This window comes from Neolamprologus brichardi, chromosome 18 (genome assembly GCF_056152115.1).
Source record: "Neolamprologus brichardi isolate AB-2024 chromosome 18, ASM5615211v1, whole genome shotgun sequence".
In the NCBI taxonomy this organism is placed as follows: domain Eukaryota; kingdom Metazoa; phylum Chordata; class Actinopteri; order Cichliformes; family Cichlidae; genus Neolamprologus; species Neolamprologus brichardi.
The window spans coordinates 2,800,515-2,826,167 of NC_142121.1; the positions used below are offsets into that span (position 1 = coordinate 2,800,515).

Consider the following 25,653-nt stretch of genomic DNA (forward strand, 5'->3'; position numbering starts at 1 on the left):
AAATGTACTAAAACATGTAAAATATTTAAACACAACTTTTAACCGAAATCATCTGAACTGTGACTGAATAAGTTTTTAGATTCTGTGGATGAAAAGTTTGTCAACAGCGACACCTGGAGTTGTTTTGTATGTCAGAGAACATCAGACCTGTGCTTCATTAATACTTAGTGATACTTTTTTCAAAATACAATTTTGAAAATATTTTAAAACAATGATGAAATAATTATGATCACAACACCTCACACTCAACATTTACGTTTGAGGTAAAAGTATGGTATTCAGCAGATATTCATTTGGTTTTATTTGCTCTTTTTAAAAGTACTTTAAGAGGTTTTTAGTGCTGTTGGTATATATTAAAATGGTTGACATAACTGGCAGATGTGATGTGTAAATGTGAGGTCAGAGGTCAAATGTGACATGACATTTGGATGCAGGCCACATGTGAGGTGCAGAATCCTCGTATTACTTCCTAAATGTTGCCAATACGCACAAAGGCAGCAGCATTTTCAGCTTTAATCCTAGAGCTGAAAGACATTTTATGAAAGTTTGACATTATTTGACCTTGAAGAAGAGCTCAGAGGAATAAAGTAATGTCAAATTCAGCATCTCCATATTTCATTCTCTATATGTGATATATGACCTTGTAGTACCATATCACCCTATCAGAGCACTTCGCTCTCGCTCTGCAGGCCTACTTGTTGTTCCTAGAGTATTTAAAAGTAGAATGGGAGGCAGAGCCTTCAGTTTTCAGGCCCCTCTTCTGTGGAACCAGCTTCCAGTTTGGATTCAGGAGACAGACACTATCTCTACTTTTAAGATTAGGCTTCAAACTTTCCTTTAAAGCATATAGTTAGGGCTGGACCAGGTGACCCTGAATCCTCCCTTAGTTATGCTGCAATAGATGTAGGCTGCCGGGGGATTCCCATGATGCATTGAGTTTTTCCTTTCCAGTCACCTTTCTCACTCACTATGTGTTAACAGACCTCTCTGTATTGAATCATATCTGTTATTAACCTCTGTCTCTCTTCCACAGCATGTCTTTATCCTGTCTTCCTTCTCTCACCCCAACCAATCACAGCAGATGGCCCCGCCCCTCCCTGAGCCTGGTTCTGCTGGAGTTTTCTTCCTGCTAAAAGGGAGTTTTTCCTTCCCACTGTCGCCAAAGTGCTGCTCATAGGGGGTCATATGATTGTTGGGCTTTTCTCTGTATCTATGAAGCGCCTTGAGGCGACTTTTGTTGTGATTTTATATAAATAAAATTGAATTGAATATGCTGTTAGTGCAAAAAATGACATTAAGAGGCATAGTTTTAAATAACTTTACATACCATTATCATAACTTTGACCTTCAGATCAATCTATTGACTTTGAAGGTCAGAGGTCAAATATGATATTTTAAACCTTTACACTTTACTTTCTCTAAGCTGACACGGCACTTGTGTTTCTTGTAGGTTATGAGGTTTTATGTAAATATTTTTATTTATTTATTTATGTAATTTATAAATCATTAAGCCGACCTTGAACATGACTTTACTCTACAAAGCTGAAAAATACGTTTTAATTGTTAATTAATTGTTAAGCTTTTTTGTTTAGGGACAGAATGACACACACACACACACACACACACACACACACACACACACACACACACACTAGTGCTACCAAAAACACAATGTCCTTAACACTAATAATAATATCTGTATCTGTCTGCATGTGTCATATTAACAACACTTCATGTTAGAAGAAATAAATATGTTTCAGTAAATAAGATGCAAAAGAGGTTTTTAAATATTTATGAGCGGAAACAAAGAGACTGTTGGTGAATAAGCACAAATGTTTTCTTCAGTTTGAAGAAGTCTTTGTTTTTCTAAGAATGAGGCAACAACGGGACTTTTGTGCTTCTGTATCGGGGGTTTCATGTTCTGTTGATCTGATAACAGGAACAGATGTACAGGAGGCATTTTTGTAAACCCTCCCATATGAAGATAATAACACAAAAATCTATTAATTAATTAAATTAAATGAACAAGAACACAAACGACTGCACTAGTTTAAAAAACAAAGGTTGGACAAATGTGATATTTTGCATAAATTGTGACATGTGTTGATTGTTATACGTAGCTGTATATGTGCACAATGGTTATTATTGTGCAAGTTTTTTTAATGTGTCACTTTTTTTCATTGTAAATGGTCACCAACGAACTCGTGAGTGGGTTTTTCACCTCTTCTTTTATTTCATCACAGTTGTTTTGAACTCATCTGTGAGTTGTTTCTCTCACAGATTAAAAACACTGATCATTGCAGGCGCAGCTGAAATCAGACCGACTTCCTGGAATCGTTCTTTAACCAGTGCGTGTAACTGTCAACATGTCATTAAAGTGAAAAACCGCAGCTAACGGTGTGGCGGCTGCAGCGTCGAAACCCACACAGCCCATCTGCTGCACGAGGAAGGAAGTGCTGATGCACTGAGAACAGATTCACATGTAAGAGCTCCTTTTTCCACTGAGCCCCCTCCACCCACTCAGAGTTACACTCAAACAAACAATATTAATGACCCACTTTCAGTTGTTTTTGACCAAGTGATACGAAACCAACAAGCCCGCCGTACATACTAGAGGGCTATGATCTGAATATAGTCGAATACTGAGAATATGAATTACCTAGAAGTTAAATTATCATGAAATAAATTAAGATATCTGTCATATTTATGGTGTGTTGACTCAGGATGTGTTGTGCTCGGTCATGACTTCTCCCTCCAGCAGCCTTTTGTCTCGAGATCACTGCTGTGAAACGGCGTTACATAAATAAACTTGAGTTATTTGAACAGTTCAGATTAAGTCTGTAAAATCTGTTTATGAATTGATGCTTGAAGATTTATTATTTATTATTTGAACCAGATTACAGATTTGGACGGTTTATTTTCTGTATAATATTTTCACTACTTGAAAGTGTTATTTCTTAACTTAAAATTGTAAATTTAAATTTTAGAGGAAAAATAAAAAATGTTTTTCTGGTCAGTCTAAATAAGTCCAATTCTGGCCCCCAGGCCTCATGTTTGACCCCCTTGGTCTAAAGGTTAATCTAATTGAAAAAACTTAAGTGAGTTCTCAATTTGCTTTTTACAGTAAATAAAATATTTTTGTACTTAAAGAACTGTTTTTGTTAGATGTGGGTTAATAATTTTCTGTTCACTGTTACTGATGTTTTAAATGTTGTAATGTTTCTGCCACATTAAAGCAAACTCAGAGAAACTGCATAGGAATCATAAATAAACTGTATATGAAAAACTTTATTAACAAGTATTACAGACTCAAATTTTTCCCCTCTTCCTTTCTCCCTTTTCTTTTCCTCATTCAAGTCTGTCCCGTATCTAGCAAGTGAAAATAAAAAATAATAAATAAAATAAATGATAAAAGGTGAATCAAATAGACCATTACGGCAAGGCTGGGATGGTCAATTTGGTAAAGTAAGTCCGTTGGGCATCTTTCTTCGTCTTTAGACAATAATTCTGATGAAAAAGAACCAAATGGGACAGGAAAAAAAATAAAATAAAATAAAAAATTTGAGCTTCCTGTTTATTTTTGGCCATTTTATTTCTCTATGAATCAGTTATTATATTCGGTTAAGTCAAAAGTATCAAAATCTGATTCTAAAGAAATATTTTACTGGTCTTTACAACAAACTATAAAGCTTTTCATATATTTTTCATAGGGAATTACTCCACAATAATAATTTTTGTAAGCTTACTTTGCTACAAAAGACATAAAAAATGAAAAACTATATTTCAAATAATTTCTTCTTGAAGTAAGTCTGGTGCAGAAATAGATTTATTAAAATTTGACACTATAAAAGTCAAACAGACACTCATAAAAGTGAATCTGTAACAGCTAAAAGCTGAAAAGAATAAAAAAGATGATGTTTTTTCTTACAGTAACAAAAAAGTATTATTAATAAAACAATATTTAAAATATGAAAGACATAAAATTACCAAAAGCTTCTTTTGTGAGAACTGTTCTCCCAAATCATGTTTTTGATAAATTATATACATTTTAGGCTTTAAAAAAACGTTTCTTAAAAAATGGTGATATAACAGGTGTTATCTCTGCGTGTGACGGGGTTCTCTTTTATTTTGACATTATGATTTTGTGTTCTTTTCCAAAAGCTTCATGTATGTATCGAACAATCATTTTGTACCGATGTGTTTTCCTTGGCACAGTTTGTTGCCGTCTATAAAATACAACAAGCTGTTGAACTGCGAACACAAGCAAAGTTTTTTTGTTTTTACAAATTAACAACAGCTTCTGTTTCATGTGTGCGATAGATGACTGGAAGTTTCTCATGAGGACAACTGTGTACAAAACTCTAATTATCTACAATAAGTCACATTCATTTTGAAGGAATATGTCACTCAAATGCAAAGTATTGCTGACAGTGAACATTTCAAGTCTGTCAGTAGCATAAATTCATCATGTATATATAGTTTTAACAGATGTAATTGAGACATAAAAGCTGTTTAAAGACAGTCAGTTAGCAGGTGCGCTGTTGGTTGAACGTCCCTTCTTTCTCGTGATCGCGAGCAGAGAGAGTCCACAGAAGTACGCCAGACTCTTCGCTATCAGCACTGTGTACATCAGACACAGCAGCCTCTCTTTAAACCAGCGTGGGGGAGGCGGTGGGGGAGGAGAAGGTCCTCTAATCTCTGTAAAAGAAAAGGAAAGAATTAACAAAGTCATGTCAGTGACCTTCTCCTCTGCTCTCTGAATATTCTCTGACTGTTGAATCACTCAGTCATGAAGTGTTAATTACCTATTTTGTTTTGGCCGGTCACTTTGCCTTTCTCATGGTTGACTTCACAGAGGTATTTATATGAGTAGATATCACCCTGATCGAGCACCGTGATGGAAGTGATGCGTCCCGGCTCTTTGATTTCCAGCTGCTCCACCTCAGCAGGGGGCAGATCCTCCAGCCGGCCGTTCTTCTCTCTTTTCCAGGAGAACTGGACCAGAGGAGGAATCATTCCTGAGGCCTGACACACCAGGGCGCTCCTCCCCCCGAGGCTGGTGCTGTTTGCTGCGTTGTAAGCGGTCACCTCGGGCTTCACTGTTGGCTTATCTAAAGTTTAACAGCAAGCAGCACAGACACATTCACACCGTCAGCAGCAGCTTCCAGCACGGCTTTCAGCCCAATCCTGGAAACTACATGGACCATAAGCATTAACCACTCATATACACATACACAGTATGTACTGCACATATGTACCATGATTTATCACAAATCTTCTGCAGTTTTATATGTGCATCTTAATAACAGAATTTATTTTTTTATCTATGTATACAGGAAATTTAAACTATGTCATTCATAATCATTATTATCCAAACTTCCCTGTGAATAAATGGAAATATACAGATTATGTTGGTATAATAGCTACAGTGAAATATTACTATGAATTATGGCTAAAGAATCCACAATACTAAGTATATGATAAATGCATTACTAGTCTACAATGACATAAAGATACATATTAGTTTATATGTGTATCCTGGGAAATCACTGGCCTGTTTTTTCCAGATTAGACTAGTTTGTGGTTTTATCTGAATCCTCTACAGGTGAGGTCATGAAGTCTTGTCGTTAAAGATAAACGTCTCTTAAATCCACAAGACGATGTTTGACTTGCTCTGCTGCACCTTTAGAAGTGCAAAGTAATTTCTGCTCATGTGTATGTTTCACTGCTCACCGGCTCACTATTAATTCTTTTTATTTCTTTATCTACTTTTTTAAAACAACTGTTCAGCAAACCAGCTGTCTCTGCTATCTTTGGATATATTTGCTTCATGTTTGTCATGGTTGCACAATCACTTATCAAATATATTCAAAGATAACTTCCTCTCATTCTAAATAGCAAATTTCACATTTGCGCTGTTTTGATGAAAAATCATTGAAACAATAGACAACAACTACCAAGAGATCTTTTCTAGCACTTAACTCACTTTAACTGTTAAGTCTAATATTTAGTAATAAATCATTTAAACCTTCTCTAATGAAGGCTGATGTACGGTACCGGAGCAGGCTCTTCCTAATTGTCACATCCTTCATACAGTTATTTTATCTGGTCATGTTAAACTATAAAATTGAAGAAATATATTAACACCATGAACCAAAATGTAATTATATGTTTGTGCCACATCATTTTTTTAATTTTTTTTTTTTATTATTATTTATCATCACCAATTTCTTCAAATCCTGAAAAATAATAATGTGGATGATCTCTGGGTTTTCATTTATTGGAAAATCACTAAATTATGGAATAAATATAGTATCATCAGAATTCAAGTATTTTTAGACATTGAATTTATAACACTGAATTTTTATCCTCCAAATTTCCCTGCAAAAATATTCACCTGCAAAAATATTCACCTGCAAAAATTCACCTGCAAAAATTCACCTGCAAAAAATTCACCTGCAAAAATTCACCTGCAAAAAATTCACCTGCAAAAATTCAACTGCAAAAGTGATGAACTTTTGACCCAAGCCAGAGCAATCAGCACTAGATCGAGTCGAGCGGCTCTCAGCCAATTAAATTACGCTGTTTGATCACATGACACCGTTAGCCAGCAGTGTGTCTCCTAAAAGAGAGCTGTTTAAAGGTGAGTGATTAAGTTTTTCTCCTAAATAGAGATCATTACAGAACGCCTAGTCCTACTTAACATCCCATTTATTTTTATTTTATTTTATCATCTACTCGAACTAAGGAAAACGTTTGACTAACTCAAAGACAATTTCTACACCTCTCCTGCCTGTCTGCAGAGGCAGTTTTGAATTTAGGAGCAGCAAGATGGAAGCAGCAAACCCTGGCGGTTCTCCGGTAAGTATATTGTTTTTTATCTTCAAGTTTGTCTTTTGAAACGTTAATTTTATTTAAATCCGTTGCTCACGTATAAAGTACACAGACGGGGTCTTTGCTCAACTCGTCTGAGGCGTGTCTCACTAAGTGCTACATGCTAGCTTCCTGCTAACCGAGCTACCCTTTACATGCTGTGCTTTAGAAAATAGGATACTCGTTAAAAAAATACTCCGCAGATATTGATAGATAGACGAAGACTGCAAATATAATGTTGGAAACGAGAACGGCCTTTGGTGAAGGGGTAAAATACACCATGAATAAAGCCATAGAGTGAATGGCTGCCATGGTTGCAGAACGGCCTGATTTAATGACAAGAACGGAAGAGTGAGGTGAAGTGAACCAAAGCCACAAAACACGGTCAGACAAGGCGGCAAAAGGGCAGTGATCTGTCCGTCAGTATGAAGTTGGTGTGTGCTTTGGTGAACAAAAACTCGAGACGGTAGCAGGAAGATGGGAGGCTCGTGTTTCACTGGAATAGTGGTGAATTAAAACATCCTTTGTTGGGGACATTTAGGTGTAAATGCATCCATACAGGCGAGACAGAGGCAGACCAGACAGTGAAGAAAACAAGGCAAACATTAGAAATATTAAAACGGAAATATAGGATTAATGTAACATACAATTAGGGAAAATGTGAGGAACACAATGTAAATGATATTGTAAAGTCATTAAAACAGCATACTCTGATTAAAAGAAACATGTAATTGGGTAGGATAATGATAATAATAATAATAATAATTAAAAAAAACATGTACAAGATGGGTATGTATACTTGTACCCAGAATTTAACAACTATAAAGTTGTAGCATGTCAGTACCTTACCCCATCCATTATATCCACACTTTCAGAAAAGGATATGGTCAATATCTTTACAAATACTATCTAAACTTAAACGGGATATTCCCTCTGCTTCTTCTGCTTCTCGTATACACCCTCAGGGTTTGTGATCAGCCAGCGGCTGATATAATTAATCCTGTAAAATAATATTCTTTCGGTTCATGAATCTGTTTGCATGGATTTCTCAATCCGTTTCCACTGTTAGCAGAAGTTGTGCATGCAGTTTTGGTGTGCTGCTCTCCAAGACTACAAGCTGCGTTAAAGTTGGAAGTAACTGGCCGATGTTCCACTGTTGAAGATCAGCTGTGCCCATTTGTTGCACATTGTGGGAATGGAGAAGTTGAGGCCCTTGCAGGCTACCCACAATTTCCCCAAACTGAGTGATTATACATCTTGCTTCCATATTTGTATCTTGTGTCACTAAAAATACATTTTATTTTAATTTTATACATTGATTAATGACCTGCAGAATCTCCTTATCATATTAAGTGATTCATAATTGTCACTTTATGCTTTCTCCATCTCTAAAGTGATGACATCCTTGCATTACATCCTTTAGGTTCATTTTCTGCAGGCAGGTTTCTGACAGAGAACAGGCAGATTTACACTATAACATGCAGCGTTCTATAGATGGACACATAAAGAAATGAAAAATTACATGTATGTGCTAACTTTCTAAACACTGTTACATTTATGATAAAGTAGATAAAACACATTTATGTCGATCTTGGCTCATAGTTCTTGTCTTTAAATGAACTTTGTGTGTGTTTCAGGTCCTGCTCTCTCAAAGACTGAATGAACCAGCATTGCAGCCATGGGTCACTGTGAGCATCACAGGGAAGGTTGAAGCACCTGTAAGGCCGGAGTCGTGGAGACCTGCACCCACGTCACTGCTCTTCTGTTTAATGTAGAAGCAACAGTGTTGATCTGTGGCACAAGGACTGTTACAGATGAACCTGCATGCTGGGTTTTGCTGGGTAATGTGACCAAGATACAGTCAGAGGTTGGCCGTAAGATAGACTTCTCCTCTTCAGCTGCCCAAAAAAAGGCTCTTGATCAAAACAAACAGACCATCTGTAGTGACAGGTAAAAGGAGCCGTCCTCAAAAAAGAAAAATCCCACCTGCTCCTGTGGAGGAGTTGTCACTGCTATAATGCCATAATGTTTTATCTAGGGGTCTAGATTTATGCCTGTAGTGCACTGCAGTGTAAATAATTTGCATTTACTGAATATGTACTGACTGAGTATCACTGTTCAAAAGTTGAATAAAGAAACAAACTAATTTTTGCCTTTTTTTATTAAAACCACTTCATAGAACATCACATCAGTTACATGTAGAATCCACGTCACTGGAGCATTTTGATTCAATAAACAGTAGAAAGGTGAGCTGTGAAGACCAAGGACAACTGCAGTTCACAGGTTTTCTAAGGAATCCCAGAAGATTGCATAGTGTCATTGCCCAGCAGTTGTTCCCAGGACATATGGACTCAACCTCAACAATCCCTCACACTGAGCAGCATGAAGTGACAGTGCAGAGGAAAAACTCCCCTTTAACAAGAAGAAACCTCCAGCAGAACCAGAACCCGGTTCAGTACCAGCAGCCATCTGGGTTTGGAGGAGAGAGACACAGAACTACCAAAAGTATATTTTTTTATGTGATTGACTGTTGTTGTAATTCAAGCCCTGAGTGTAGAGCAGGTAAGATATAAAGTTGAATCCTAAATTCCATGCAGAGTGTTTAGTTTATGACTTTTTCACCTGGTCATTTCTTGATGAACGGATGGTCTTTCAGGGTTGACCAAGCTGGTACCCTGGCCACCTTGACTCTGTTCTCTGCAAGATGTTGCAAAAAACTAAATCATATGGAGACAATATTGGACACAAAAAATTTATAACAATTTAGTTAAATGTAGCATTAACTCATAAGTCTTGCTAAAGTAAACCTTGTATTATGATTCATCACAGCAGCAGTTCGGTTGGATGATGTCAGCAACTGCAGCAAGTGTCTTGCTGACTGAATAATTTCATCTTGCATAATCTGAAACAAACACATAAAGACAGAAACAATTTATGAATTAACGTTCAATAAAATCTAAGAATTAATCATTTATTAGATACCAATATGAATATGTCTACCATAAAACTTGTGTGGAGCAAAGTTACATTCAATCAAGATGGTCTGACATGCTACAACTTTATAGTTGTTAAATTCTGGGTACAAGTATACATACCCATCTTGTACATGTATAAAACAATAACAAACAAACACATGACGAATTAAACTGAATTTAATTTAATTTGACTTTAAAATCATGCTGAGTGTTCCTCATGTGAGCCATGATGACATGAGGTGATGACTGTGTTTGATATGAAGCTGAATCCAGTGTATGTAGTGAACTTTGTGCTGTATTGATGAGTAGTTTAGTGATCAGAGTCCATGTAGTTTCCAGGATCAGACTGAATGCAGTGCAGTGCTGGAAGCTGCTGCTGACTGTGTGAATGTGTGTCTGTGCTGCTTGTTGCTGCTGTCAAACTTCAGATGAGCAGGTAGTGAAGCCCGTGGTGAGCGTGTACCCAGCAGCATCCAGAGCCCACCTGGAGGGGAACAGCTCCCTGCTGTGTGTGGCCTCAGCCATGTTTCCTCCTCTGGTCCAGTTCTCCTGGAAAAGACAGAAGAAGAACGGCGGAGAAGCGGAGGAGCTGCCCCCTGCTGAGGGAGAGCAGCTGGAGCTCAGAGAGTCGGGACACAGCGCCTCCATCTTACTGATCCAGGAGCAGGACACCAACACATATAAATACAGCTGCTGGGTGAAGCACGAGGGGGGCACAGTGGAGGCCCAAACACAACAAGGTAATGAAGGCTTGGTGACTGTGTTGAGCAGTGATTCAGCTTCATGTGGAGATGCTGTCAAAGAGAGCAGAGCAGCAGAGGACTGACATTTCTCACTGCAGCTCCAAACATTTGACTCCTTTTCTGTTTCAGAGCTTCCAGCTCCAGCAGCCTCCTGTCCTCCAGAGAGAGAGCCAGCAGACCTGCCAGCTCTGCAGCCAGCTGACTGTAAGATCACCTGCTGCCTCTCTGCATGGACAGCTCCAATGTCCAATGAGGGAGCTGGAACAAGTTTAGGGTCTTAAAGTTGCACTAATTGATCAAATCTTCATCCAACAAGCTCTGATAAAGCCACTGTACACTAGCTGCTCAGCACCAAACAGCAGACAGACCATAATATGTCAGAGATCAGTTTGTTAGCTGCTTGTGGAGTTCTTCTGCCCCCAAGTGGACACAAACACTACATCAATTCATCCACTTGAAGAAGAAGCTGTGACTGTTTCTATTTGGACTTTTTCTCCTTGATCTGAGAGGAATAACCCGACTGTCTGTCTGTCTCTTTGTGTCTGTCTGTCCTTCAGTGTCCTTCCAGTCTCAGTGCAGGGTGAAGCTGCTCTGCCTGCTGTACACAGTGCTGATAGTGAAGAGTCTGGTGTACTGCTGTGGACTCTCTCTGCTGATGATGCTCACAAACAAGGGAGCGTCCACCAACTGCACACATGCTGACTGACTGTTTCCTGTTCGCCTTTTCTCACCATCAGATCTCATCAATTCATCTCATTCATCACTTTGATCAGTGTTCACAAATGTTAGTTATGATGTGTTGTGCTTATTTTGCCTTTTTCTTCAACAGTTAGAAGATCATCTGAAATAAATCCATCTTTACATGTATTGTTGCTCTGAGTTAGAATTCTTTTTGTACTTATTGTGACTTTTATTGTAGTAACAAAAATCATCAGGAATATTTTTATCACAAGTTTTCAGTTTGATTTGTTTTTGTTTGATTTTCAAATGTCAAACAGTGTAGTTGTGTTTGTGTGAATAATAAAGATTTCAAGATGAAGACTTTGATTCGACTTTCATTGTGTGATGAACAACAAGCCGTGTGAGTGAAGCACAAACTGACTGTATCCAAACTTCCTGCAGCAGACGGGCTGTGTGGCTTTCTGCTCTGCAGCCTCCACACCGTTAGCTGTGGCTTTTCACTTTAATAACACAATGACAGTTACAAGCATGAACTCTGCTTCAAGAATGATTCCAGGAAGCATCTGTGTTCTTCACCTGTGAGAGAAACAGCTCAAATCCTCAACTCAGAGCTGACAAATGAACTTTCATGGACTCAAAGGAGAGACCATGAAGCCCCTGCAGTCTGCTCAGCTCCCATTTTATTAGCTGAGCTGAGTTTTTCATTCTGGATATCACACACGTAAGAACAGATCAAGTCTGAACAGCAAATGTTGGAGAATCATTTTGAAGTGTTGCTAAATGTCCTTATTATTACAAAAACTACTGAATGATTCAGAAAATCGTTTCCAACAAGCAGAAATATGCAAACAAAGTAGAAACAAGGCAACATGAGTCATTCAGATGCAGATAACATATTGTCCTTATTTTGAAGAACACAGTCATGAAATCTTTCTGTGTGTCATTCATTGAGTTGAAGTGCCTAATAGAAGAGGAAAAGCAGAAATAATCAATGATAGCTGAGACATTGAGAACATGGCTGTATGCCTGCTATCATAACAGGAAACAAAGCACACAAACAGCAAACAGACAATAATGTGCTCGCAGGTTGTTGTGTCATTTTTGACATTTAATGAAGTCACAAAAATGTGTGCGACTCATTAAAGGAGTCTGTACGTGTCAGTCAGTGCTCTGTATTCATGTGTTCACCTCATTAAAGTCACTGAGACACTTTTCTCCTCCAAACTTACAGCACAGCTTCATATTTCACTGACTGATTCTTTGATTACATCCATTAAGGGTCACACAGTCAAATTAGTGCAAACTTACAAATGTGTTGCAACAATTTTGGCCTCCAAACTGAACTTTGAGACAAAGAGTGAAGCTGTGAGCAAAAAGAGGCTCCAGTGTGTGTCATGGTGGAGGAAACTGTTGTATTCCCACATTAAAAACATGCTGATCTTATTGGATTTTTCCCTCAAAGTCTTTTTCCTCCTTTTTCTCTTCATCCAAATGTTCTAGCAGGCTGACTGTGAGTCCCTGTTTAAGCTGTACAGCAGAAAGTAACAGCAGTCAGCGGCCTCCACTTGACTTCATGACTTCAACCCCTCGCACAGTCACTTTCACTTTCTTCCTTCTGTCTTTTAGTCCTAAAATGTAGAACAACACCAGATCAAAAGATTTGTGTCCTTCACTCACATCTTCAAATGAGACCTTCCATATCAGAGATGATACAAAGGCAACATTTGTCTTATTTCTCTTTCATGAATCAAAAAGTACTTTTGTACTGTTGTGTAAATGTGTGTGTAAAGGTGGATGACTGCCTACTGCAAATGAAATCTAACCATGGCTACAAATAAATGAAGCTGACGTGAAACACAGCCCTGTTTTTATTACTGTTTATAGATATTAGAATTGATGATCATCATTTGAATGATTCTTAAAAAGGCTTTAATGAATCCTTCAGTCTGAAACCAACTTGGAACAAAACACATTAGAAGATGTGGGAAAGAAGCACAGTGTGCACATATTTTAAACACACAACAGAACCACATGTGTTTGTTTCAAAGAAGATTTTTACTCTAAATGTTGTTATATATGATTTTGTTTTTTTAACTACTTTGTGTGCAATTTATGAACTTTTAAAATATTGAACCATATTATTATTTTTCTCTTTATTTATAGTTTAGTTATATTTAGTTTGTATATTTAGTGTTTTCATCACAGCTGTTAAACCACAGATAACAGTGTGTGTTACTAAATTCACAGCTACATGAATGTTTCTGAGTGTTTGTGCATCATGTGACCCAGATTTTTGGATCTGCTGTCAGATTGAAATGAAGACGATGAAACCACAGCAGCTTCAGCTGAGCTGTCAATCAGCAGCAGCAGTCTTATCTGTGGGCCGCAGGGGCTGATGGGAGCTTTGAGGACCTGTTAGAAACCACGTGGCCCTCGTCTGATCTCGCAGCTCGTCCTTGTTTGGCCTCAGCTGCATCAGAGCGCCACTTCTCCCCAGGTTCACCAGAGGAAACACCACTGCACAAAATGCTTTTCCTCCCAGCTGCTGCTCTGTGCTGTCTGTGTTCAGGTGAGTGTTTCCAGCCAATCAGGAGCCAACAAAGTCAACCTGTAACAAACACTGCCACACTAACCTTCATCTATCTGTCTGTGTCTCTACAGCACTGGTTACCATGGCAGCAGAACAGCTGATTCAGGACGATTTAACATTGACCAGGAGAGTTGGAGAAAGTGTCTCCTTCAGCTGTGGAACTGAACAGTGTAGCAGCTATGTTCGCTCAACTCAACTGATGTATTCAGATCCCACCATAACACAATAACAGTGTAGTTATTTGTCTGAAGTAAAAATAAAGATTTGGATTTTAAGAATGCATTTCTCATTTCTTCTGTGATACATAACCTGTGTGACTGCAGCATTCACAGATCATAAACTTGCTCTCCTGCAGCAGACGGGCTGTGTGGCTTTCTGCTCTGCAGCCTCCACACCGTTAGCTGTGGCTTTTCACTTTAATAACACAATGACAGTTACAAGCATGAACTCTGCTGAAAGTTGTTCAGGAAGCATCTGTGTTCATGTGTGTGAGAGAAACAAAGTGTGAACTCAGAGCTGTTACAGAGTTGATGTTTAGTACGATCACAAAAGACAAATACAAGATGAAGTCTAAACATTAAATCCCACAGAACTCAAGTTGAACCGTTATGATTTAAAAACACTGAAAAAGTGAATAAATTAAGAAAACATTTGTAAAAACAATTTCACAAAACACCATCAGTTCAGATGGATATTGAGCATCTTTCTCACTTTTTCTAATAATTATAAATATGTGAAATGTTTAATCAAAATGTGTCATTGATTAATCAGCTTAATTATTCAGACTAGTACAATTTATACAAATAATATAATTGAGTTAAAAATTGAAATAAAAACATAATTATTATAATTAAGACCAGCACAGAGAAACAAACTCAAACAAAGAACATTCATCAATTTGATGATTTAACCAGTGATGAATATTTATTAAGTTCACGCTGTGCTATAAATTCTGTTGATATGAATATTCAGATTTAACCCTCATAATGTCGTCCCGATTTCCATACACCTGTGGTCCTCAGGGTCAGAAATGTCCCCACTTCATTTGAGTGTTTTTTAAAGTATAAATTGTCAATGTGTAAAAAACTACATTAAATGATGAGTTATTGTGATTATTGTTTCACAACCAGAGTCGGTCGCTTTAACAGATGATCACAATCAGATTAAGGCAGTGGTAAAATCTTGCTTCTTTCAGCTCAGGCAGCTGCAAAAATAAAGCCAATTCTTTCACGGCAGCACTTTGAGACAGTGATCCTCGCCTTTGTTAGCACTCGGCTGGATTACTGTAATGCACTTTATATTGGGGTCAGCGCATCATATATTAGTCATCTACAGAGGAGGCAAAATGCCGCAGCTCGTCTTTTAACTGGCACTCGAAAGTTTGAGCACATTTCCCTGTTTTAGCTTCACTTCACTGGCTGCCCATTTCTTCTAGGACTCATTTTAAAATTCTTTTATTTACTTTTAAAGCTCTCCATGGCCTCGCCCCATCTTATCTCTCTGAGCTGCTACAGCCTCATACACCCACCCGCTCTCTCAGGTCAGCTGATCAGCTGCTCCTGCATGTACCCAGGACTGGGCGTAAACTTCGTGATCGTGCTTTTGCTGTAGCAGCTCCAAAACTGTGGAACGAGCTTCCTTTAGAGATCAGACAGGCCACTTCTTTATCTGTTTTTAAGTCACTCTTGAAAACCCACCTCTTTACCCTGACCTTTGACACCACGTGAGATGTTGTTTTTTATTTTTATCTTTATTTCAGTTGTTTTTAGGAGATTCGATGCTGTTTTATCTTGTTTTTGTTTTAATATAGGGCTGTTTTAATTTCATGTTTATGTGTTTTATTTATTTATTTTGCTGTTTTCTGTTATTCTATTGTTTTAACTTATTCTCTGTACAGCACTTTGTTCCTGTGCTGGGTATTTTAAAGTGCTTTATAAATAAAATTGGATTGGATCACAGACGGGTTTATGTCAAAGTTAATGTAGGAAGCTGTTTTTAAACTACAAGTTTTTTACTGGCAGCAAATAATCACGTTTTCCTTTGGGCTCCAAAATGACCCCGTCTGCTTTGACTATTTCTAAATGAAAGGTATAAAATATCATCCATCTCTGTGTTTCAAGGTTTCATTCAACTTTATTCCAACTCATTGCCTGACAGTTTTCTGTATTTTGGCATGGTAGGAACAGCAGGGCATGGGTCTGAGTGAAGGCAAACTTTCATGAGGACAAAGGCGTGTCCATATTTGACACAAGTGCAGGAGGATAAATTATCAATTAACTGAACTTTAGTGATGCTTTTAAAGAATCTGTGATTTTAAAATCTTAAATGCAAATATAAAATCTGATGAGATTTATTCCACAGATTTGTGTTTTATGTCAGGGTAAATAATCTATAACTTAAGTGATTTACTATGAAGTGAAAAAGACAAAATATGAAACAGATGTCGTCATCGAGGAGTGGACTCAGGCGCAGACAAAACTCAGACGCTCGATGGTGAAGAATTAAGTGAAGTTTATTACAGGAGGTTCGGTGTGACGACAACGAGAGATGAAAACAAACATGAACTAAAAATCGTCTCTGAGGTAAATGACTAATTTACAAGGTATCACGTATCACACCACGCTGTGAGACGCTGTCAGCAGCACTGAAGGAAAACACTATGAACAGTGTTGAGACGACACCAGCCTCTCCGATCCTTTTGTCTTAGTAGAGATCACAGAGATGTTTCCAAATATTCCTACTTTTGTACTGTTGTGTAAATGTGTGTGTAAAGGTGGATGACTGCCTACTGCAAATGAAATCTAACCATGGCTACAAATAAATGAAGCTGACGTGAAACACAGCCCTGTTTTTATTACTGTTTATAGATATTAGAATTGATGATCATCATTTGAATGATTCTTAAAACTGTCGTCAATAAAACAGAACAATTAAAAATGAGATGCTGTGAATATTATTTATTCATTTTGATTTACAAAAACAAAGAAAAGGTGAAGATATTCAAAAAGTTATATAAAGAAGAAAACCACAGATAACAGTGTGTGTTACTAAATTCACAGCTACATGAATGTTTCTGAGTGTTTCTGCATCATGTGACCCAGATTTTTGGATCTGCTGTCAGATTGAAATGAAGACGATGAAACCACAGCAGCTTCAGCTGAGCTGTCAATCAGCAGCAGCAGTCTTATCTGTGGGCCGCAGGGGCTGATGGGAGCTTTGAGGACCTGTTAGAAACCACGTGGCCCTCGTCTGATCTCGCAGCTCGTCCTTGTTTGGCCTCAGCTGCATCAGAGCGCCACTTCTCCCCAGGTTCACCAGAGGAAACACCACTGCACAAAATGCTTTTCCTCCCAGCTGCTGCTCTGTGCTGTCTGTGTTCAGGTGAGTGTTTCCAGCCAATCAGGAGCCAACAAAGTCAACCTGTAACAAACACTGTCACACTAACCTTCATCTATCTGTCTGTGTCTCTACAGCACTGGTTACCATGGCAGCAGAACAGCTGATTCAGGACGATTTAACATTGACCAGGAGAGTTGGAGAAAGTGTCTCCTTCAGCTGTGGAGGGATTAATAAGTGTGATAATGATTATATATTCTGGTACCAGAAGAAAGAAAAAGAAACATTCAAAGCTATTCTTGATATTGATAAAACAAATGATGGCATAGATAAAAGTTACAATCATGCACAAAAAGATGATTTCTCAGCTGTGAATAAACAGAACGGCTGTGAGTTGAAGATAGAAAAAGTTAAACTCGATCATTCAGCCACCTACTACTGCTCCTGTATTAAGACTGCTCCCCACAGTGAGAAATGATCCCTGCAGCCTGAACAAAAACCAACAGATGAACAGATGTCAAACAGTGTCTGTGACAGGAAGAGAGCAGTAAACCACAGCCCAGCTTCACATGTTTCACCTCCATCTCAGAGTCACAAACATACTGAGCTCAGGGACGATTTTTATTTACTGCTGTCAGAAATTCAATTCTATTTATTTCTGTTTTGAACAGATTTTTCATCCTGTTTTAAGACAGAAACAAGAGGAACAGATGACATCAAACTTCCAAATGGAAACAAATGTATCCTCAGTCCCACAAAAACATTTATTCAAAGTGAAAGAAAAACAGATTGTGTCAAACTGAATCAAAGTCCATCCCTCATTCACAGTGTTAATGTTCTCTTCATGAAAACTCTTCCAGCAGCACTTGTTGTTTAACACCTTTCAGTACATTTAACCAGACACTTGGACTGATGTCAGCTCAGGATTTTGTCCTTCTAGCAGCGGCTCATTAGGACGCTGATGTTGTTGGATAGATTTCCATCAGTTTCCTGTGGATGTTTATAGAGGATGAATCAGTCACGGTGCCTCATCTTTCTGTCACCGTCTTTTCTCTCTGATAGAAAAAAACAGATTTTGTATCTGAATATGTCAAATCTGGAATAAAAGGACAAGATTTCTGCTTTCTCCTTTTGTTTCCTGACCAATCACATTTGAGCAGCTTTGGCTGCTTAATTTCATTTGCAGCATCGCTGCTGAAGAAGAATCAGAGTCTGACTGGATCAAACACACAGATTTAACAGCAGAAAAAGTGATTCCATGTAAAACACTCTCGTTCACCAGTTTTAACTCACATAACTTCACATTTCCTCAAATTGAATCTTAGTCATTTAATCACAGGAAATTTCTGGGATTTTGTTCCAGACTGTTTATTTATTTATAGATTTTTCTCTACTGAATTTGTTTGAAATATTCAGGTTAAAGATCAGTCTGATTTATTCTTAATGAGTCTTGTTCACAAAGTTACATGTGCAGTACTCTGTACATCTTCCATCCTTAGAGATAAATAATATATGTTGTCCAATACTCAGCAGACTGAACCAGGACTGGAAACTTGCTCATCATCTCATCTTTGAGGTCTCCATTTAAAAAGCACCAATGACTCAAAGGTAAATATTATACTGGATAATGTGTTAGTATATAAGACTTTGTCTTTTTTAACAAACAGCTCATCTATCAGCTGTCAGCAGAACTGTAGAACTTCAGATCCTGAAGTGTGTGAGGACAGAGAAGAGTCAGCTTTACTTCAGGTTTGATGGATAAACTTTCACAGTTTGTGATGATTCTGTTCTCTTTGTGATTTTAGGAGCTGCCCTCAGCACCACCCAGTGACATCACACACATCATCCTACATGTTCACTCTTTGTCAGTGGAAGCTGCAGCTGTTTTATTGATAAAGTTAAAGACAAAAAGTCAAAGGGATTAATCATCCATGTAACTGTGTCACTATAGGAGCATAAATATTAACTCAGTTTGGTGTTTCAGAAAGTTGCTGATCTCAGACCTGCACAGCTTCTGTTTTAAACACTGAATGTAGTCAGCTGCATGAAGTGAGATTTTTTCTGATACAATTAAATAAAACCTGATGAAGGTCAAAGGTCGTCACTTGTATGTTGAACTAAAAAGTTTAATCTGGAATTCACACACACTGTGTGTCAGGGTGAATTGTTAAATGTTTGTCATTTTTATGTTTGCCATTCGTACATTGTTTTAATTCTGTGAAAGGAATTCTTTCTGTCCTCCCCTCCCCAGATTCTCGAGGTTCTAGGGGGGGGGGGGGGGGGGGGGGGGGGGGCTGTAGTCTTTTATCACAGACACATCCTTGTGCTTCTTTTGATGTAAGCTTCCTGCGTTTACGACCCTTTGGTCAGCAGGAGGTCTGACACACACACACATACATTCTTACAGAAGTTCACACATATACATACAATGCTTTGTCTTAGAACCATGTGGGCGTGGCTTTGTTCTGACGTGTTTTGTGTGAACCGTCTCTCAATAAAGGCAGCAGGACGAGGTCAGATCTGGGGGTTATTTTCGTGGTGGACACAGACGAGGCCTCCCTTGTGCAAATAATCGATCGATCGACTGTCTTGTTTTCTTCATGATGAATAAGTCTCTAGAATTAGCAGGGCTTGTGGAAACACAGACCCAACATTTATTTGGTCCTTCGGAGCCGGTGTTGTGCCAAATTAGGTATCCCCGACAGAATTTGTTTCCCCTGCTTCGGGAGCACACGCTGGACTGTCCAAATCACGGACAAATAGTATCCCACATTGTTGATTTTTAGTTTACAAACACTTCTTATAATGACTAACTACTCCTGACATTTTTGAGATGTTAGCTCTTTATACAACGAAGTTATAGTGGGATACAAATAATATCAGGCTGATCCTGCCACAATTTGTTCCCCCTGTGTAAATCACGGACAAACAGTATCCCACATTGCTCATTTTTCGTTCACAAACACTTCTTATTATGACGCATTACTCCTGAAACTTTGGAGGATTTAGCTCTTTATATAGTAAAGTTATAGGAGAATAAAAATAGTTATCAGCCAAAACGTTAATGGTTTGTTAAAAATAATCCCATCTGATACCCCGTGAGCAATAAATATATAATTTTCTGTTGTAACCCTCAAACTGAATGGTAATGTAACGATACTAATTTTTCACTTTTTCACAAAATGAAAACATCAGTACTTCTTGGTGCTCCCAGCACAGGGGAAACAAATTCTGTAGGGGATACCTACTTTGGCACAACACCGGAGCCTAACACATCGCATCCACAGAGGAGAGGGAGAGGACGCTACCGCAGTCTGCTAGCAGCCATCGTCTGGGACGATTGATGAAAGCCCTGGTACTACTTTGCTTTTGTTACCAGGCCGGGAAGTTTGCGCCTGAACTCCCCTCGGGACGGATGGCGATTGACGGGATCCAGAGACTCTTCCCATGAACGTAAACAAACAGTGAGTACAGAAGGCCTTAGAGAGCGGCTACGTGCCCGTGCGTTAAAGCAGGTACGTGAGCGCGCAAGCTGTGCGTGTAGACGCAAGCTGCCTGGTTTCTCTGCCAGTGTTTTTGTTTTTGCTTTAATCTTTTTGATTTATTTAAGGAGGGTTAAGTCGGTTTCTCCACCGAAGGAGGTTTAAAGAGGTTTCTCCACCGAATAGAAGGAGGGTACGGTTTCTCCACCGAATAGAAGGATAGAGCTCTATAAAATAAAAAAAAGGATCTCCGCAGTTGAGGGCGTTGAGTGTTTATATGGTTTCTCCACCAATGTTTAAGGAGGAAAGAGCTCGCCGCGGTAAGGGGGATTATAGGCCAAAAAAGTGTGAATGAGTAAGTGTAAGTGTAAGTGTAGCAGGTAAAACAGGGAAAGTGAAGCAGAGGAAGGAATTGCAGTTAGCAGTTGCTAAGTTGTGGCTGGAGCAGGCTCAAAAGAGAAGAGAAGCACAGAATGTTAAAAGAGCAATATTGCAAGCAGTAGTTGTGAAACCTGAGGATGAAACCACAGCTCAATCCACTGCAACTACTTTAGAACAACACCGTAGAAAAGCATTAGAAAGAGCAAGAATGTTAGCAGAAAGAAAAGTCAGAGAAGAGTGTGAGAGAGCAGAGGCAGAGGAGGAGAAATTAAAGGCTGAGTATGGAGAGGCATTAGGAGCAGCATCGAGTCTAAGACAGACTAGGCAGGGCAGGAAACAGAAAGTAAAGTTAGTGAACACAAACGTTACAACCACATATCCATCCCTGACACAATACACAGGTAAAGGGCCAGGTGATAACACCCTGCCCTACGGAGATGCAGATCTCGTTGTCGAAATTAATGAAGTATAATTGTGATCTAAGCAGAAGTGAGTGTTTGACGTCACGGTGTGTGTGAAAAGGTATCCAGCTGGGGCAGACATGATACTGCAGATCACCTGCCCAGTGGACAAAAAGAAATAAAATAGTTGTGTGGATGAATGACAGCATGAAGAGTGTTTGGTGTTTCTCAGCCTGAAACAGCTGTAATGCTATTTTCTGTTCGGAGAAAAGTACAGTTTAAAAAAAACAAAAAAAAAAAAAACAGAGAGAGATGTGTGATGTTTTAAGCAGTGATGAGATTAATGAAAGTGTGACGAGAGAGGAACACGAAAACATACAGAAAATGCATTAACTATACTAACCCTACATACATATACACAATAAATGATACTCATGAAGACCAGACAGCACCTTAAGCATGAGATTCTGTTTGTCATCTTGTCCAAGTCACTAGTAAGATGAAAGTGATAAATAGACTAGTGGACTGAATATTATAGGAGGACAGATGGTTGCATCATAGAGGAGGAAACAGAATGCTGATGAGAGGTTTTAGATGAGTGAGCTGATTGTGAGTTTCTGGTGTGTGAAGAAGTTTTAACATGGCACACATTTAGTTACATGAGAAGAAACTTGTGTGCTAAGACAACAGGGTTATGCTGTATGTTGTGTGTGATTGGATGAATGTTTGAGATTAAACTGGCTGTTGATTTGTCTTTTGTTACTAAGCTGAGCCCGCCAATTGGGTTGTTACGATTTATCCCCCTGGCATGAAGAACACGTGTCATGACTTAAACAAGGCCTTTCTTTCCTTTCCTTTATTTTCTTTATTTTCTTTATTTCCTTTTATTTTGTTACTTTCATGGTGCCCTGAAAGTTTTGTTTGATGATCTCTGTTTGAGCAGATCTGCACGATTAGAACAGAAGCGCTATACGACTCGTCGTCGAGAAAACTGTTGCAAAGTGAGCTTCTCCAAAATTAAAATGGGCTCAGGAGAAAGCCACTTATTTGGGACAATTAGGAAACAAGTTCCTGTCCAAAAGGATTCAACGAGGAAATCCAGTCTAAATTATTTTTCTTTTTGAAATGACGTCAATTTGCTGAGCGTGGAAACGGATGCGACGATAATTTCCACAATCTGCAAAGAATCACTGAGTGAGAATTTTAAAATAAATGGGGAAGCTGACAAGACTGACTGACTTAACACCATTGTGTGAAGTTAACCCCCACCTGACAAAGGTGTGGATGTATCTCTGTGTGTGTCTCTGTTGCAGGAGCAGAAGGAGACCACAGGAGGAAACTTGGGTCACATGACTATGTGAACTCTGCAAATTTAACCTTTTTAGTTTAAAATTTCTTGTGTCTGTGAATTTACCATGGGAGTGTTATTCACTACCTTATGTTGCTCACAGAGATTACTGTGAGAAAGAGTGTATACACCTGCGCAGCGCTAACATTTACATTTCTTTTTACAGCAGATGGTTAATCATGTGATTTGATCATGTGATTTATAGCAGGACACAACTTAATGATGTTTTTCTACCACAGGATTACTGAGATTTTGTGTGAAGGAAACTGGCTATATGTTGATGATGGAATTACACTGTGTTGTTGAGAGAATGTTGGAGAAAATGTGAAAATTACAGGGGAGAAATTAATACAGTTTGAGACATACTGTGATGAGACCATTGTTACTTTTCCACAGCGAGTGTTAACTTCATGACTTTTCACAGCTCCTCTGGAATCTGGATGGCCGACACCTGACCAGGATGAACCGTGTGTTTGGCTAATGTTTGTTTTTCCTTAAGAGTGCTAAAGGATTCAGCAGACAGACAAGTGACAATTGAACAGATGTGCAGTGGTTACAGAATAGTTACATGGGGCTCATTATCTGACCACTATTGGGCTCATGGTGAGTGACAAACTTAAGGAAAGTCGCTGATTACAATGTGGAATGACGTTGAGATGTTCAATGATTTGGAACAAATTATGGGAAAAAGTAGGAGTTTAATGAGTTTGGAATAAACCTGCAATGATACTTGTCTCTGTGATGCTGAATACTTTATTACTCTTATGATCTATAGTTGGTTGCAAATGTGAGGTTGTTTTAACTTTAAGACTTTGTCTTCTAGGATACAGGCTGAAGCTGCGAGTTAAACAAGCAAAACATTTAATTGCTGACTAATGTTTTTTACACAGGGTTACAGCTTGGAGTGAAGCTGCTCCAAGGGACAACCCTGGAGATTGTTTTAGGGAGACTTTGCAACGTTCTTGTACATGTCTCATTGGGGAGTTGACACATGGCAAAAGCCGTGTGGAGAGAGGAGTGTCATTTTTTTAATTTGTAGATGTCGTGAGGTGCCATAACGAGAAGGAGTGACTGAGAGGATCGCCCACAAGATGGAAGCTGAGGCCTGGAGAGAGTCTTCAGGAGGATCAGAGATCACCTCCAGCACAGCAGCATTGCGCAGAGAGCTGTGCTACTGGGCTTCCAGGAGCGTTGGAACATGAGAACCTGAGGGAGGGTGCCACGCTCCAAAAAGTGACAGCGCAGAGGAGGTCCAGCGATGGACTTGTGGTTCTGTGAACAGCACAAATGCCAGGTGACTGTAAAATAACTAACAGCACTTTTTCCACAAGTGAAGCCAGTAACTTACTATCCTAAAGGATTAGCTCTAGTTGCTTGTGCTTTACCTCCATGTGTGAGATCAGTATGTGCAGCAGCTTAAGCTGTACAGTGTTTCAGGAAATAGGTTATTTCACCTTTTGACATTATTAGTTCCACATGAGGTAGATGTCTATTACTGCAGACTAAACTTACATTTCTGTCACCTACAAGACACTTGTCTTTAATGTTACTATTACTCTCACAACCACACATAACCATAAAGTGGTGCACAATTCTGAATCTGTCAAAGCCTTTTTGCCAACGAAAGAAGAGGGCACTTCTCATGAGTGTAGAGAGCATGTGGAGAAGAAGTGTAAGCCGAGGGATGACTTAATAGCTGTGCCACTCGTTGAGGGAAAGGTTTGGTTTGTTAATGGTTTGAGTTTTACAACAGCGGAGGGACAGACTAGAACACGTTTTACTGTAGTAGACAGAGAAAGTTATCTGTGCAGGACAACTAGCATGTTTTATATTTGCTTGAGCAGCAGAGATGCTAGCTTTAACGGAAGCGTGTAAAGCTGCAGAGAGACAATATACCCTGATAGCCAGTGTGCATTTGCTACATTACATTTCTTTGTAGTGCAGTGAGTGAGACGAGGTGTGACAGCCTCTGCAGGGAAACCTGTAGAACACACCAAACTCTTGCAAAATCTGCTGGAGGCAGTGTTATTAACCAGTGGAATTGCCGTTTGTAAATGTGCAGCACACATGTGTGGGAAGGATCCAGTTGCATTAGGGAATGTTTTTGCAGATAACATCGCAAAAGAGGCAGCTTTAGTTGAACATCGTGTTAACATTTTAGCATTACAACATGCAGGCCCACTCACCTACTGCAGGAAAACAGTTGTGTCTTAAAGAGGGAGCGAGCTTGCAGGATGGTGTTTATTATCTGTGTGATAAACCAATATTTGAATTTGTATAAGACTGCTGCTATTTTGAGCCATGGGCTATGCCATGTTTCCACAGGAGGGAGATGATGAGTAGTTTATACTCACTCTAGGATTAAATACCTTTAAAAAAAATTTGCAGGCAGAGAGAACTAATGGAACAGTAAAGTTAAGACTTAGGAAGACAGGCAGGACATGGTTAGACTGTATAGAATTAGTTAAGATGTACATGAGGATTACTCCAACAGAGAATGATCTGACTCTTTGAGATTATATATGTTAGAGCATTTAGAGTTCTAGTCTTCTGTAGTGATGATAGAAGAGCAGAAGAGAGAGCATATTAGCAGATCAGATGCTTGAAATGTTTAAAAGTAAAGAAGTCATGAGAACAAATGATCTGCCAGATGATTCTGTTTCTCCGCAGGAGCAGAGTCTGAAGTCTGGAGATTGGATGTTGATAAGGCCATGGAGAGGAAGTACTGATCCAGTCCGCGGTGGAAGGTCCCTGTCGGATGCTGCTGACGACACCCACAGCAGTGAAGATTGCTGAAAGGAACACTTGGATACATCAAGCGCACTGCAAGAAGGTGACACACA

At 38.9% G+C, this 25,653-nt stretch overlaps 1 protein-coding gene across 1 annotated transcript; it reads right to left on the bottom strand.

Moving 5' to 3' along the window:
* Positions 1–4,522: 4,522 nt before the first annotated feature.
* On the bottom strand, positions 4,523–5,102 carry LOC148097286 (uncharacterized). Its single transcript, XM_087832184.1, has 2 exons — positions 4,806–5,102; positions 4,523–4,698 (listed from the first exon to the last, which is right to left on the bottom strand). Exons 1-2 carry the CDS (start codon positions 5,014–5,016, stop codon positions 4,523–4,525), a joined length of 387 nt encoding a protein of 128 aa, XP_087688310.1. The 5' UTR covers positions 5,017–5,102.
* Between the last annotated feature and the right edge of the window lie 20,551 nt (positions 5,103–25,653).